General features: G+C 44.0%; 1 protein-coding gene across 1 annotated transcript in view; it reads left to right on the top strand.

Annotated features, from left to right (window-relative positions):
* Positions 1-17,088, top strand: part of DNAI1 (dynein axonemal intermediate chain 1) — a 138,982-nt gene that overhangs the window by 73,300 nt on the left and 48,594 nt on the right. The window contains exons 13-15 of the mRNA XM_065657914.1: positions 6,906-6,995; positions 11,725-11,812; positions 13,636-13,715. Of these exons, the coding sequence (XP_065513986.1) occupies positions 6,906-6,995; positions 11,725-11,812; positions 13,636-13,715 (258 nt within the window). The remainder of the gene's footprint in view (positions 1-6,905; positions 6,996-11,724; positions 11,813-13,635; positions 13,716-17,088) is intronic.

Genomic DNA, 17,088 nt, shown 5'->3' on the forward strand with positions numbered 1-17,088 from the left:
ACAGGTTCTCGCTCATCAGCAAGATCGGCTTAAACATACCCTGGAGCACTTAAAGAACTGGCCAGAGCAATTTCAGACCATTAGCAAGCATTTTAGGGAGTTGTTAGGCTACATCCGTTCTGTATATTAAGCAGAGGCAAGAGGTTTATGTGCAAGCCCATTTACAGCATGATAGGGAATAGACTGCCTTAGTTTATTGAATTATTTGGTATACTGCTTCTTATAGAACTTGTTTAGAAACTACTTATATAGAATTGACTTAGCATAAGTAAGTTTGCCTAGCATAACTTCTGCAAGCTGTGAACCTTTGAACTTTCTGCTTTGGTAAGTAAAAAAAGGGCCTCAGAGTCTTCAAGCTAGAAGATAAGGGGAGCTGCGTCCCTGGAGTAAAGGAACAGAACAGAGTCTAACAAAAGACAAAACAGAAGAATGTTTTGGCTTGCCAAGAACTTATTTTTCTCCAGCTGCAGATGAAAAAAAGCAACTGAAGGTCAGGGCTTTTATTGACAGCCCATTTGATGAAAATGAAGAGATCCAATGAAGAACGGGGACACTCCAGACTCTAATTTTGCCAGTGGCCCAGAGTGATGTGCGGGGAGTGGGGGCTTCAATTATGGGGGTATAATTGTCCGAGATTTTTTCCACTGAGGGTCCCTCTTTAGGAGGCATCAGCTTAAGCTGCTCTATGCTGTACCTTGTGGATAAATTATTTGTTTAAGAAGAATTTCTTGAATCGGTGCCTGAGTCTCTGCCACAGGAAACCTTGGGAAAAGAAACTTCCCTAACACAGCATCCAATCTTCTTGAGTACCTTGACTCAGAGGCAGGGGTATCAATGAAGGGAAGCATCACACTGCTGTTGCAAATGGACTCACACACATTCACATACCTGTAGCATCAACAGACTGGAACAGTGATACATATAAAGTCTGCTGTCATCAATCCCCAAACACTTTTCTGTGATACTGTAGAGCCAATGTCTGGCAAAAGAGGTTTCTGAAGGTGCTTTCCTCAAAGAGACTGTCCTTGCATGCAGGAGGGACAGGGGCATGGACAAGGTACCACAGCCCAGAGACCAGTGTCTGGACAATTCCCCCAGGCTAGAGGCATCCTAAGCCAACCAAGGGGAGTCGCAAAGCGGGGATGATAGCACAGCGGTGTGTCAGGCTGCAGTCTGTCCTGTAGAACAAGCATGGCCATGAAAAGGAAGAAGAGCCTTGAAGGCCAAAAGAGGTAAAAAAAAAGATCTGGAGGAAAATAGTAGGATTGAACTCAGGGAATTAGTGACCACTCAGACCGATTTCGATGACTGGAAAAACACTGGAACAAATGGCAAAACCATTTGTAAATGTCTAGATAATAAGGTGATTCAGAGAAGCCGACATGGATTTGTCCAGAATAAATTGTCAAGCTAGTATAATTTATTTTCTTTCTTTTGTTTCAGAGAAATTGGCCTCATGAAGAAGGGGGAGGCAGTCAAGGTTATCACCTCTATCTGTCTTGACTTGACTAAAGCTTTTGATCCAGGCTCACATAGTGGCATTCTTATACGCAAAGCAGAGAAATATGAATTAGATAAAATCACTGTAAGGAGGCTGCTCAAATGGCTCATTGCAGTGTGCTCAAAGAGCAGTTATACAGAGCTTGCTGTCCGAATCTGAAGATGCTTCAAGCGAGACCCTCCAGCTGTCAGTCCTGGTCTTCTTTTGATCAATACTTTCATTAACAACTCCAATTACAGAATAGGGAAGCCCCATTGGGAGGACAAGGCACTTTGCAGGACATGATTATGTTGAAAATGTTCTTGATAAATTGGAAGAAAGGCCCAAAATCAATGTGATGAAATTCAATAAAGGCAAGAGCAGGTACTGTGTTTAGAAAGGGGAAATTAAGTGCACAGATATGAAACAGGGGATGACTGGTGAGACAGCAGGATGCCAGAAGAGGAGAGTATCACAGACCACTGCCAAGGGTCAGCAATGCAATAGTGTTGCACAAAGACGTGTCATTCTGATTTATTAGCAGGAATATAAGATAGAGGAGGTTGTAACTCCTGTCTGCTAGTGCCTAGGGGTGGCCTTGTATCACGTGTTCGCAGCTGGAGAGAAAGACTGAAGAGGAAGAAGAGGGATGGTAAAAGCTTGGAGAGCAAGGCCTGGAAGCAACAGTTGAAGCGGTTGGTTTTGTTTGGCTAGGAAGAGAGAGGAGCAGTGGCACAGCAATCTTTTCATGCTCATTTGAAGACTGTTATAAAATGGCGAATCAGCCATCATTCCCTGTGTCCACTGGGGAGATGGCAAGGAGTAACTGGCTTGACTTGTGGTAAAGGAGATCTCCTGTATAAGGTCAATTAAGCACTGACATATCTACAGGGAGGTTGTTGAGTTCTGTTGTTGGAGGCGTGTGAGAACAGCCTACGTGAATAGTCACCAGTGGTAGGAGCATGTCTGATCCTGTCCCTGAGCAGAACAGGTGCCCATTTCGTGTCTCTCCAAACCTTGCATTGCCATGACGGGTTTGCTTAGGACTGTACTGATTGCCAGGTTGGCACTGGACAAAGTTTGTGCCTGGGTCGTATTGGCAGGGACTTTCCTCAGCAGCCCAGGGAACTGTTTGCTTGCTGGAGTGGTCTGAGCATGTCTTACTTGACTGGTTCCTGTAGGGATGACCTGGGGATTTGATAATGCCTTTGTCTTTCCTCTTCACTACCTGTGTCAGTCTTTATTCTTTTTTTTTTTTTAGGTATTGAATGAGCAGAACCCTCTCATTTCACATAGCAGGGCCATGGTACTCCAGTGCTGTCAAAGGGCTCCTTGGAGGGCAATTATTAGGAAAGGAAGGAATTGCTCAGCAGTCAATGTGCATGTGTTGCATGTGGCACCCCACAGCTGAGCTTTGGCAAGGCAGGGGCCAGTCAGAGAGATTTGTGTTTGCAACAGGAGGTGTCACAAGAAAGGCAGGCAGATCCTGCCTGTGCCTGCTTGCAAAGCACTCGAGTCAGCCTCATGGCCAGGGTGATTTTGACCAATTGTATTTTGTCAGTGCGAGTGACTAACAGCCTCTGTGCCATGAAAACTGATCAAGCATTATTTCTTTTGTAGGAATGACATCAGAAACAGGGGAATTTTCAAATCAGATTGGATAAATGGTCTAATCTCCTGCTGGACAGGAGCCATTACCAGCTGCCATAGACAAAGATGATAGTATTCTCTTGCTAAGAATGGATTATTGCCCTGCTAGCCTGTTGTACATAGCAGTGAATATGCAGGCTTTAATCTTTATTTTTCTATGAAAAAATAGGGGTTTGATTAATCTCAACTTCTTTATAAATAAACAGGCCTTAAGAAATGAAAATTAAAAAGTGGTAGGCTCTTCTAACAGCAATGACTATAGCACACTATTTTGCACTTCAGAAATAGTCAGGTTAAAGATCACACTGAAGAAATAGCAGTGGATCCTTGATTTTATTACAGGTCCTATCATGGTCAGGCACAGCAAATGACTTGCTGCTCTGTGTTTACTTACTCCTTTCTGCTGTTTACTCACACTTTCCTTTCTCCTGTGGTTCTTTAGTCTTACTGTATCATAATTGAACTTTTGCTGTAAATTTTCTCATGCAGCCAAAATCCTGGGTCGACTGTCACACACTTGAGGAAAGAATTCTCTTCTTACCCCTACGCACACAAGTGCCTGGTTCTCTTGTCAAATGCCCCACTCCACACAGCACGGATACTGCTAATGACAGGGGGTTGTGCCACGTTCATGGGCCTCAGGGAGCAGAGAAAAGGCCAGTTCTGAGCAGATGCCCGATTTGATTGCAGTATCATGAAGGCTAATCGTTATAATAAGGGTTCATGGGATTTAGAAATCAGGAGAAAAAAGATCACAAACACTATTAAGGCGTCAGAGGTGTTGAAGGAAAACGGAAATGCCAATTTCTGTTTTCTGGAATTCAGGCTAATGTCACTGAGAGCTGCTGATAGTCATCTGAGGGCAGATCCTGATGCCCTTGAGGATATATATTCAAGCTCTCTACAATATGTACCTAACTCAGGTACTGTTGACTGCTTTCAATGTAGGAGCAAGAGTACCCCAAGTTAAATCAACCTACTTGCTTTCTGAGGCTGATGACTCCACCCATCTGTGTAATGGATGAAGAGAAGTAGTTGTGACATCTGAGTACCAATAGTAGAAAACTTGAATAGATCTCCATCAAGGAGGGGGTGTTTGGAATGGGTAAACCCTGGGGAAAATCACTCAGGGAATGCTGAAATTAATTGGCTTGGGAAAAAAACTCATGAGCTCATGGTAGCACCTAAGTTGTTGGTCACCTCCAGAGGAGGTTTCTGCAGCATGTTGTGTTAGTGTAGACATGAGGACCCAGAAGTTGTATCTGCAGAGGGTGATTGAGGTAGACTCCAGCTGCTCAGACTTCATCCATGCATTTTCCACTGGTGTGATGAGCTGTCACTTGGCTCTAGCTTGGGTGCAAATTGTCTACACTGTACTTGGCAAGAGTAGAGCTGGGAACTCAACTGCAGCTGTCCCTGCACAGCTCGAGCAGAACTCACTGATGAGTGCCTGGACATACACTCTGATAGGGGTCAAGCTGGGACTTTTCAGTCAGAGAAGGTCTGGACCAGCTCTGATCCAAGCGTGTGCATTGTGTAAGCAACCTGGATGGTGGCTTTAGACTTCAGGATGGCTCAGACCTACGCTGAGTGCAGCACAGGTATGTGTCACCTGCATTTCTCTTCCATGTGCAGCTCAGGGCATTGCTGGGTTCAGGCTGCAGGTTTCAGATACTGGAAAGCCCCTTTTTGTGCAATGTAGTTTTGTCCCAGTAGAGGACATCAGAGCCACTTGTGCTAACTGCTCCCAGGTTTAAATGGCAAAACCTTTGCACGGTGTTTTCATAGGAGATGTTGTCTTGAGAAATAGCTTCCCCTATCTCAAGCAAAGTCAGTTTGCTTTAGAGGTGGGCTGGGAAGTGTGACTGTTTTTCCCAAGTATTTGGGAAAGTAGACCGAAGAGGAAGAACATGAGTTAGATGAGAGCTGTGTTTGACATACAAATAAAAAGATCTCATTGTCAGAGAATTTTAGGGTGGCATTTTAAAAAACTCTGATTTGAAACATGACCCTTTTTCTGTGCTCAGTATGAGATTCATTTGGCATGTGTTTGTAACCAGTTCCCATGAACTCTTCGTTTCTCTTCTTGAATTAAAACTCCTCACTACACCAGCCCCTTCATCTGAAGCAGCTGCTGGTGACCATCATTGTCAGCAGCAGCTCATGATCCCAGGGAAATGTTCTGCGAATAGATACGCTCAGCACATTTCATGCATGATATCCAGCCTTGGAAATCACTGTTCTCCACATGAGCCGTTGAACCTGTCTTTTTTATTGTTAGCCATTTTATTCTGGGCCATATTGAATTACGCCATTCCTTTAATACCAGATAGCAGAAGTGGTTCCACTTAGAGACATACAATTTCTCCTGTGCAATGATGTTCAAAGGTATATGCCATTTGAGACTTTTCAGTTGCATCTTGTGGTCATGAAACTGGCATTTTGATGTATTCTCAGGTGGATTCCTTTTACGTTTTATTTTTCCTTCCTCAGAATAGTGTGTTCTAGGTGGGAAACCTGTTCACCAGAAGATTAATTACTTTTTGGTGAGTCTCTTGCTGAATTTTCATGCTGCACTTCATAGTATAAAAAAATTTACAAAGCAGAATTACCACTGTTTTTTCTCAAGCAAGTATCATCAGAATACCCAATCTGTGTAACTGAAGTATTGAGAATGCTGCTTGTTTTCCAGAATAGGTACCAGATAAATAGCTGGTCACAGACAGAGCATTTGGATGCTCTGCTGGATAGGATGATCATGCCCGTTTGTCATGTTTATAGGATGATGTTTAGGGAAATGTATGTGCTGCACTTCTTGGACAAGAACACATATACCTTTGAAAACCTCAGCAGAACCTGCTGAAGTGCTTGTCCCCATCCTGAACTGAGAGATGCCCACAGGAGTGTGTGCTGACAGGTCCAGTGACAAGTCATCCTTTTCCCTTCAGTCTGATTGAATTCCCAGATCTGAAAATCGAGCATTCTTAATGCTTTTGGTCTAACTGAAATGTCTCTTCTAAACTGTAAGCCATTTATCTGAGTTCTAATCTCTCCTGCTGAGCTGTCACAGTCAAAAGGCAAATCTCCTTACCAGGCAGACAGATGCTCTGGAGGTGTAGGGAGGATTTCAATTTTAATGGAGACGTTTTCATCTCCTTGAAACAGGAGTGCCCCAAGGACCCATGTCACACGTTGCCTGCAAGGGCTCATCTACAACACACATAGGCACAGAAAACTATTAATCATTTGAAGCTGTCTGTCTGAAGGGTGGCTATATCACATGGTACTTGGAGTAATTATCCAAATGGGAAAGGGCTAGTTTGTGCAGGGTCAGTGATGTACTTAGTGTCTTTGGGATCTTTCTGCAGCTCTGCTGGTGTTATTTGGAGATGTCTTAGAGTTCTCTGGGATGGTGTTGTGTGAGGTGTCCAGAGCGCTGTGCAGCTCAGACACCTCGCAAAGCCCATCCTTGATGGCAATGGTCCTGTCGCTGCTGGGAGACATGGCCATGGGTGGGTGAAGAGTCCCCATGTATGGGGCTTTGACCTCTCTCTGGAGCATCCCTGCAGGAAAGTGAATGATGGAAGTGCTGGGGGAACTTCTGAAATTGCCTATGGAAGTGTGTTCATACATCCTGTGCACCAGCATCAGGCCTCTGGGGTGGAAAACAGCTGCTCTTTAGGATGGATTTCAGAAGACCCTGCTGAGTGCATAGGACTCTGTCCTGCTAATGCTGAGTGCCCTGTGCTGATTGGGACTGTCTTCTTGTTTTAAGGTCAAATGGCAGAAGGATGACATGGACAACAATTTGAACTTCTTCTCCGTCTCCTCGGATGGGCGGATTGTTTCATGGACTTTAGTTAAGGTAAGCAGTGAGTGGCAATTTCTTTTCCCAGTCAGATTATTATTATTATTATTTTATTTTTATTTATAATGAGCCAGGTTTGAAAAGAAGTGGTAGCAAAACATTACAGGTGCAGTCACAGCTGGGTCTGGGGCTCCATGTTAAACTCTGAAATGAGCAGAACCAGCCTACTCCTTGCTCAGGACCTAACCTTCATCCTGACTGCACCTGTAGCACCCCATGGAGATATGAGAGATAATTTTCCTGCTTTGCAGCTGCAGGAATTCAAGACTGGTCCTTACTCTGAAACTTTCCTTGTCCCAGGAGAGTTACCCAAAGCCAGAGCAGGATAATCTGCTTTCTTCGCCAGCTTCAAGGCTCTCACTCCCAGAATGGTCCCCTACAAACTGCAATTCAAAATGGGAGAGGGAAGGTGCAGATTTCTCCTTTTGTGGCCAAAGTAGCACAGAGTAAGCTCACATTTTCAGTAGGATGGCAACATGCAATCAGACAGGCAGAGGGTTTCCCCCTGCCATGACATGGCCACCTCACACACAAGACAACCACTGTTAACTTGTTTGCATGCCTGGCCTTTGATTGCTTTTTCTTTTAGAGTAGGTGCGTTGATAGAAACTTCACATTGAGTGTCTCTAAGTGACCCTTAGATTTATGCCTCTGAATCTCAATACGTGTATTTTCTGTTGGCTGTATGATTTTACATTTTGAAGATTTCAAAATCTTTTACTTAAAAAAATAATTTAATTGCCTTAAATACGGGTTTGAAATAGCTGTCCTGTTATTCCCCAGCAAGCAAATAAATTTCTTTACATCGTAGGGTGCTCATTTTTTCAACCTGTTATACCAAGCTACTCAAGGCTTGTCCATTCTGAAAATTTCAGGCCTTGCTCCTGTGAGCAGGGATTCATGTCTAACATTATATGTAAATCTGAGTCTCGTATTCTCTTCAGGAGTGGGACCTTCTTCTCATAAACATGGTAGGCACATGCAGATGGCATTGATTATTAAGTTATTTTTTCTAAATTCCTCCAGGTTGCAGTTTTAGATACAAAGATCCCTCCTGCAAATATGTCCTAAGTCCTTCTCCCAAAAGACCTCCCAGAGCTCCCCAGACAGGGACAGGCTAACGTTGTTCAGCACTCAGCTCCCGTTTTATCCGCTGTATAGAAACGCCCAAAAGATTTATGTCAAAGCGGGTAATACACACCTACAGCTACGCATGTCCAGTTAAGGTGACCTGACAGGTTACACCTATTAGCTGAGCCCCAGTAACTGGGTGTGCTCATCCAGCTCTGATCAGGAGGCAAGAAACGCTAGGTTAAGCCTCTTATTTCCAAGAAATGCCACAATTGGCACAACCTAAGAATCTGCAGATGGACTCTGATGGCAACTCACCTGATAGAGGGTCTTTTGCAACATTTCTGTGATTCATCTCGTGCTTAATTGTGTTCTTGGGGACATGGTTTAATGACAGCGTTAGGTTAACAGTTGTACTCGATGATCTTGAGGGTCTCTTCCAACCAAAATGATTCTATGATTCTATGTTCCTACGCTATAAGCTGGGCTTTTTCTGTCCCATGAGAATGTAGGTTTATCTACTTAAGCATCCTTGGTGTGATTTCTAAGACCTGTATCTGCTTAGCACAATGTCATTTTTACTTATTCTTTGCACTTCTTCTATAAACTTGGCCACAATCATGTGAAAAGCACTGTTTTAAGATTTTTTTGAAGCAAAGTTACCTCTGAAGTTTCCAGAACTGGTGTGTACTCAACAGGCAGGGGTCGAAAAAGTTTTAGGTGCTGATTTCTTTTTTCAGACAGAGATTCAACAGGGAAAGCAAGATACAGAATGAAAAAGGCATTTTGTTACGATTTGTGGTTTTGTACCCAGCAAGGAGAAATTGACAATCTGCTAGAATTCCACTTTTACAAAAGAGCTGTCTCTGGGTTTTATTTAGAATGAAATTGAAGACACTCCAGAGGTCGTCTGTTCTTCAAATCCATAGTGCAAATAGGGAATAAATGAAAAAGAGCTTTGTTAATCTTTTTGACAGGACTATCCAGAAGTAAAGCTTCCTCAAGCACTGATAGCTGTTTGACACTTCCAAAGCTGAGAGCAAAAAGTGAATAAATTCATTCTTACTTCCAGCTGGATATTTGACAAGCCACATTCAAAACTTGGATAGAAGAGTTGTCAAATGTTAGCTAGGGACAATTCATCTGTCCTGGTTGTAGTGGTCGTCTCTGTTAGCAATGGGCACAATCTCTTTGGACAAACTTCATGAGACAGCAGGTGAGCTGTGTGTGCTTAGGCTGTCATATTGGCTTGGTTTGGGGTCATCATGAAGGTGTAAAACAGTGAGGAAGGATGCAAGACTTCTGCAGCTGGATGAGTCTACTCTTCCACCTTGGGTTCACATATTGCCTATCAAAAGGGGTGCTCTCGGAGCCACATCAAGGAATCAGGTGGGATACAAGCCTAGCACTGCTTCTCAGGCTGATCCTCAGCTATCGCAGGTTTGATTAGTAGCTGTTGCTCACCCTTCCTGTGTGACCTAGAGCTAAATTACTGAACAGCTCTGGGCCTCCTTCATCACTTGAGGCTAATAACAAGTAAAGGGAAACAGGCAGCCGCAAGGCCTAGTTCACTAATGCTTATGAAGTGCTTAACAATTGTTAGGCAGAAGCAACATATTATTGCTCAGTATTCCTGGAAGGCCAAGCTGTCAACAATCTGTTTACCCAGAGGAATATGCAAGTGACTCTGGTGACAAACAGCCCCAGGAACTGATGCATTTTCCAGACTCCAAAGCAGGGTACAAAATAAAACTGGCACAGCTGGTAAGTCTGCACCAGTAAGACTCTTTGTGAAGGCAAAAGGCTGCAAAAATTGTCTGCAGGGGCCTCAACCAGGTGGAGGTGCCAGGAGATGTCTTCAGAGAAAGGCTGTAGAAAGGTGTGTGCTTAAAGGTCTCATGCGGTTTGCCTTTCTGCCAGAACAGAGAGTAAGTGTGAACATCTCTGGTCCTGTTCAGATCATGCATCTGACCTCTGTTAGACACACTGGGTATATTAACATAATCAGCTGCAGGCAGCTCCAAAGCTGCTCTTCAGACCAGACTCATGTGGCCACCAGCCATGCTTTGGACATCGCAGATGCTCTCTGGAAAGCAGGCAAACCTGGGAGCTTGAGGAGAGGCAAGTGGCTGCTCAGCGTGTCCTGACTGCACTCCCAGCAGCCCACCAGCACTCTCATTTGGATGAGCAGCAAGTGGCATGTGGACTATGCTCCGTTCCTGGATGTTCTGGACACTGTTCTTTACAATTCTTGCATACGTACAGCAGCCTATATGGCCTCTTCATTGTCATTTTACCCACCGAATCTGACTTGATGTAACCCACATGCTGCAAGAGTCGCTAAAAGAAGGTAGGGCTCTGCAGGCTGCAGGAGTCTGCCTTGCTTCTTGCTGCTCTCTCAGAGAACAGTTACTCCCATCAATAGGCCAGGGCATGTGGGTGTGTGACAATGCAAGTTAGTGAGAAGTAAGTATGATATTTTATGGGTTTTGACCTTTCTTGAACCTTCTGTAAATTTGTCCTGCCCAAAATACCATAGATATCTTACAGAATTCAGTCCTTTCTGAATTGCAATGCTGAACAGATGCTCACAAGGACTTCCCCCGCCTTCCCTAACATGCAGTTCCTGGGACTGACTTTGCCTGTCAAAATCTCTTTTTCCACCTGAGTCCTGCTCTGGGCTTAGAGAAGCTCCAACTAAAGCTTGATTCACTGAGCTAGGATGTTATGTTTTGTTCTCATGGTGCTCCAGTGGGAAATCTGCAGATTCATGAAAACATCCAGTCCTCAGCCCACACTGCTCACTAATTTAATCTTTAGTTCTTTGTTCTTTTTATCAGCCCCAGGGTATTCTTATATTCACAGCCAACTCCATTCTTCTGTTGTATTTTAATTCCCAAAGGTAGTCTAAGAATGGATCTTCACCCTCTCTTCTTTTCCTAATACTCACCCACATTGTGTCTATTTTCATCTGTCTTCTTTCTCTCACCTCAACTATAAGCTCTTTGGGACACAGCCTTTTGGCCCTATGTTCATACAGCACCTCGCACATCAGTGTCATGGCCTGCAATGAGAGTTCTTTAGAGCTCTGCTGATAACAGCAACACTGGGCACTTTCCCTTTGGGATAGCTGCTTGCTAGTTGTTGTTACTCGAATCTCAGAGCCCATGAGGTTGTGGGTATTGGGAACTGAGGCTGCTCTGGGGATAATAGGAAGATATTATAACAAGAAGCAAAGACTGACAAGGTGGTAGGTTACTATCCCTTAGCGTGGGTTTTAGTTAGCTCCACGATAATATGCAATTCCCATTTTAAACCACGCAGAGTGATTTCACTTAACACGATAATTTACGCTGACAGTGTCCACTTCCACTCAAAAATGTTGAACCCAAAACCCAAAGCTTTCCAGGTCAGCTGCATGTCCCTGAGTGCTGTACCAGTGGCCCTCAGTACCAGTGCACCAAAGCATCGGTTTCCTGGAGGTTTTATGTAAACCAGCATATTAGCATGTTGCCAACTGCAAGCATGAAACATTAAGAAACTTTTGCACAGCTTTTTAAAATTCCTCCATAAAATTTGCCATTTCAAAGTACTGAATGTCTCTGTATTGTTGCTGTAAAGCCTGTTATTCATATGGAATCTCCTCTGCCTGCAGAATGAGCTGGTTCATACAGATATCATCAAGCTGTCAGTAGAGGGAACGACGATGCAGGGGCCAGAGGGGCTGCAGCTGCAAACACTTGGTAGGAGCCCAAGTCCTTGCCATGCTGATTAATTACTGACATAAAGCCTCTAATCAGTCATTCTGGGGAATTAAATTGGTGGTGGGGTGTTGAGAAAGGAGCTAAATAAAGGTTACATGTCCTTGCTTTCATCATCTAGTAGGGCAAAATCTGTCTGGAGCAAGGGCCACTAATTATGTCAAGGTTTGCTGGTTACATCTTGTGTTTACTTGCAAAGGTGAACCATCTGGTTTACTGGGATATCCCAACACAGACAAGGCACAGGCATTACCTGTATTTGTCAAAACTAAGTCAATTTTGTTCTTTCTGCCAGACACTGCTCTGGACTGGCCAAATTAAGATGAAAAGCAACCTTTGCACTCTCCTGGGTGCAGAGTTCATCCAGCCAGTGGTGGGATGTGACTCATCCCTCTAAAAACACATCTATTCTGGGCTACTGTGTTAAGCTCCCTCTGTACAAGGTGGAGAGACTGCAGTCATTGTAGGCCAAATCCCCTCATCCTGACCAGCCTGTGTTTGAGATAGGATGGGATGAGTCAGCTCTGGAGGTCCTGGACTACACATAAAGCCTTGAGGAATCCCCTAATCATCCTACTGCACCTGCTTTTGGCTGTGAAGCTGTGGCCTGGGTTTGGAGAAGGCACTTGCTCTGCATTTAAGGATTGCCGTGTTTCTAGGCTAATAACTGCTGAACAATTTGTTTGTGAGGTTCGCATTGCCACTGAGGTTGCAAAAGACCAGCTAAAGCAGTATACTGCAGAACTCCCAGAGGCTTTGGGATTATTTGTTAGCGTTGCTGGGAAATGGATTTTCAAAGACTTGTCTTGAATATTTAGTAATCTATTTAAATGTTAAAAATGCAGACAGTATTGCAGGGTTGAAACGACCTTAACAATTCCTTTGAGGGCTACATTTTGTTAACATTTAAGACATAACATTTAAGACAGCAGCCTTTGCAGAAAGTTCTCTGTAACTATGTGCTTCTGAGCCTTGCCTGCTTGTTCTTGTTTCTCCGCTGATGATTGCTGTGGGTGTCCCTGCTGGTCAACAGCTCCAGGTTGCTCTGACACTCAGCAGACATCCCTTCTTCTGCTCAAGGACCCTGCTGAACTTTTCTTTCACCACCATGCAAGTTGGCTTTCTTGGATGATGTTGCATCTGCCTCAGGAGCAGAAGCCAGGAAATGTCAAGGGGTTACATCCCCTTGTGGTTGACACCCATTTTAAACACAGGTCACAATATTGCTCAGTTCAGAGCTTTTGAAGTCAAGAGGATCCTCTATGCCTGGCAGAAGACTTTTTTTTTTCCCCAAATCACATCCTTTTCTATTGGCTTTACTGAAGTGAGCCTGCTAAATGGCTTCTGAGCTAAAGATGGAAAGGGCACAGGGAATTATGATGTGGTGTTTCCTCTCTGGGCCCTTTTATGCATGAGAAACTGTATTTTTGTGAGTACTAAATAAACAGAAAAGATCTGTTCTTCCCCAATAGGAGGCAGGCCTGGTCCTTACAACTCTGACATTTGCACCAGGCATTTTAAATTCTTACTGAAGTGAATCCTGTGCCAATCTGTTCTTCCAGTTCCCTTCTAGTTCTTCCAATTCCCTTTTCCCCATCTCTATGTTGGCTTTTCAAATTGCAGGTCTTGGGGACAGGCACAGCTTGGAAAGTGTTTGCAGAAGAGATGGCTCTGATTTTGGGGGGAGCTTCTGGCTGATAAATCACTTTTGAAAATGCTGGCAGCGTGTATGTACCATAGGCAGGGAGTGTGTGCTGGCCAGATGAACTTATTTTCTGTCTGATAGACCTTTCTTCTGCTGACAGGCTGCGGGACATCGTTTGATTTTCACAAAAAGATAGACTATTTGTTTCTCGTTGGTACTGAAGAGGGAAAGATCTATAAGGTAAGAATGGTTTCTTTGTCCCTTGTTTTATATTCCCTGACCTGTGCTTGTCTTTCAGGTTCATCATCTAAACTGTTTGCTCAGACAGCAACAAAGCACAACTTCAGAGCCTGGTCCTGCCCTTGGATCCCTGTGGTGAGCCTGAGACCAGCACAGAGCCATAGAGGGTTGTGGAGAGCTCTCTGCACAGACCCAATTAAGACCTTATTTTGCAGAAACGTTTTTCATGCAAACTGTGTCCAAGAATGCTTTGCAGATTGCAGCTGTGCAAGTGAGGCACTGACTTTGATCAGAGCAGATGTTAAACAGCATTGATCCTCTGTCCTCATGGGTATGGGGAAATGGCAGGAAAAATCTCATCTCTTATCATTTTCAAACCTGTTATCCCATAAGCAGTGAGGCTAATGAAGTCCTGTTTCCTATGGATTGGTGTCCTGCAGCCCTTCCCTTCCACAATTAGATCCTAGATCCTTTCCCCAGTCCCACATTCTCCTTGCCCTCCTGTCTCCAGTTCCTCACTAACTAGCCTAATCCTTCCTCCCTCTGATCACCTTCAAACTGTCCTTCAGCTCAGTGATCCCACCTCTGTGCTATAACACCTGTTTCCTTCAGACAGTGCTGACCATCTCCCCTCCAGTGCCCTCCTGCAGCCCGACATTGTGGTCAGCCAGCTCTGGCCCTGTGGGGAGGGCAGCAGCCAAATTTTGCTTGCCCTTCCTGGGGTGGGGGCACTGCCCAGATGTTTGCACTGTACAGCCATCCCTTTTTATAGAATGTGTAAGACTGTAATATTGCCAAGTCTTGCATGCAGTCAGATTTGGCTGCAATTGCTATTGAGGTCAAAAGTTTTTTGGGAGGAGACACAAGCAGACAGCAGGATATAGATGTTGTGTTTTCTTAAGAAATAAAGCTAAAAATAGGAGGTTTTTAGTTCTGCTGTATTTAGCCTTGAAAATAAAGCCAGTAGCTGCTTACTCACGTAACTTTTGTCTGCACAGCATTCATCTGAGCTGGCTTTGGGGCTTTGTTAATATTGTAGCCACAGCTCTCCAGTGTGGGCTGAGGACCATCAGCAGCAGGCAGACATGCAGATCAGATTCATCCAGCCATCCCTAGAGGATGCTGTAAGCTCCTTTCCCGTGTCCTGCACAAAACAGAGAAGAAGAACTCAAAGGAAAACATATTCTGAAATTAATATCAATCATTTAGGCAAGACAGACTCAACAAATATGCATCCCTTCCAGAGGGACGTGCTTATTGAAATCTCTCCTTCTGCCAGGCAGTATTTAAAGGGGTAATACTGAGTAGCTGTCACTTGTATTGGACAAGACGTGCAGAAGGGAGGTGAGAGACCTGGGTGGGTTGGGCTGATGGGTGGTGGCCAGTGAGGTAGGTGCAATGGGTTTTCGTTGATGGTTTCAGGATACAAAACATCTGTTTGGTCATGGACAGATGTTCTGAATTGGCTGGTCACCCTAGGGAGTTGGTACCCTGGATATTGTACTCCAAATTGTTTGGGTACTGTTGTGTCTAGTCCTGATCAAAAGGCAGTAAGGAAACATGTTTTAACTTCCTCTATACTTGAGTGAGTGATGGGTGTCAGTGAGTATGACAGTGGATGTCAGAGTTAGGTGGGGACCATCAATTACCCTTCAGGAGAAATGTTAAGGCTGGTGTCCTGGTTGCATACACAGCAAAGGAAATCCTTCACACAGGAGGACCGAACAGGAATAGAATTTGGCAGCACTTGCATGGACAAAGCTGTAGGTGTTCCTGCCTTGGATGATCTTCAGTGAAACTAGAACTAGAGTGGGGTTTTGACATAAGAATTGATCCCAGCCATGAAGCCACACAGACATTTTAACCACTTCTTGGGTGGACAGAGAGAGATACTGTTATGCGGGATCTTCTCTGTCATTAATGCTAAGGCTGATTTCAGGGTTACTGGTAAGCAACAAAACAGTCCTGCATTGGTGAGCCTTAGCGAAAAGTGGCACCACTCGCACATTGTGCAACACTGCCCTATAAAGCTCAGGTGTTCCCATGGGCAGGAAGAGCCAATCTTCCATCACATAGTATGGGCTAACACAGGGAAGAGAAATCTTGTGTCTATCAGGAGCAGGCCTCCGTAGTACCCACAAAAACAGGGTGAAGAGTACTTGCATCCTTAGCATCCCCCAGAAGTTTTGCTACAAGCAGTTTCAAAAGTTGTGAGATCACCTGCTGCTCTAGACATTACCACACACCTTCATCACACTTTGTTGAAACACTGCATGTTTGAACCCGTCACTGGAGCTACCTGTGGACTGCCTGCTCTGCTTGGATGCTGGGGACAGTGATGGTCCCGCAGCCATTCGGGCAGATCTCAGGTCCTGTGGCTGCGCTGAGCAGCAGTCAAGCTGCTCGAGTCTCTGTGCTGCACTTGCCCTTGCCACTGCACACTGAGAGGGACAAACCCTTTACATGCCGTAGGAATCGGGGATCAAACATGGGCTGCTCTCCACATGGACTGAATTTTAGATTATTTATTACATAAATTAAAAAGCTAATTTCATAGAGGTTTGTTTTGTTTTGTTTTGTTTTTTTCAGAGACCAGGCATGCCCACAAATAGCATGATAATATGTTAATTCTTTAGCTGCAGAACAATTAAGGTGAATTTTTTTTAATGGCTTAGTTAATAGTATTTCTGAAGCCAAGAAATCATTATCATAATTACACACAGACCTATCTATTGCCCTTTTCCTTAGAGGACAAACTGTTTCTGCATTAATATGATTCTGTAATGCAACGCTACCTCTTTACATATCTTATTTGATGTTTAGGAATTGTTCAGCATTGGTATCAAAAAGTATGGTCTCTGAGATTCATGCTGAAACATTATTGTGGCTTCAACTCTTTGGTCAGTATTACTTCTTAATACACAAGGCTTCAACAGAGAAATTGTGTTGAGATTTGAACATACTCATGTAAGATAAAGGGTTTTTTTCAGTTTTATTAGGTTGGTGCAAAAGTAATAAGGTTTTGGACCATGAATTTTAAATTGTTATACCTAGGCTCAAACATGTCTTTATTAACCAAAATAGGAAACATTACAGTCAACACATTTTTGCCAAAGAGAAATAAGTTCTTTTATTCTTGTAGCATAAAAATCCATGGTTTGGGATTTGATGAACTCTTAGAAAGCATTTTGTGCATCCTCCTGGTTGTAGAAGCGTTTTCCCTGCAAAAAGTTGTCGAGATCCTTGAAGAAGTGGCAGTCAGTTGGCGAGAGGTCAGGTGAATATGGCAGATGAGGCAACACTTTGTAGCCCAATTTGTTCCACTTTTGAACCGCTGTTTGTGCGATGTGTGGTTGGGTGTTGTCGTGGAGAA

This window comes from Caloenas nicobarica, chromosome Z (genome assembly GCF_036013445.1).
Source record: "Caloenas nicobarica isolate bCalNic1 chromosome Z, bCalNic1.hap1, whole genome shotgun sequence".
Taxonomy (NCBI): domain Eukaryota; kingdom Metazoa; phylum Chordata; class Aves; order Columbiformes; family Columbidae; genus Caloenas; species Caloenas nicobarica.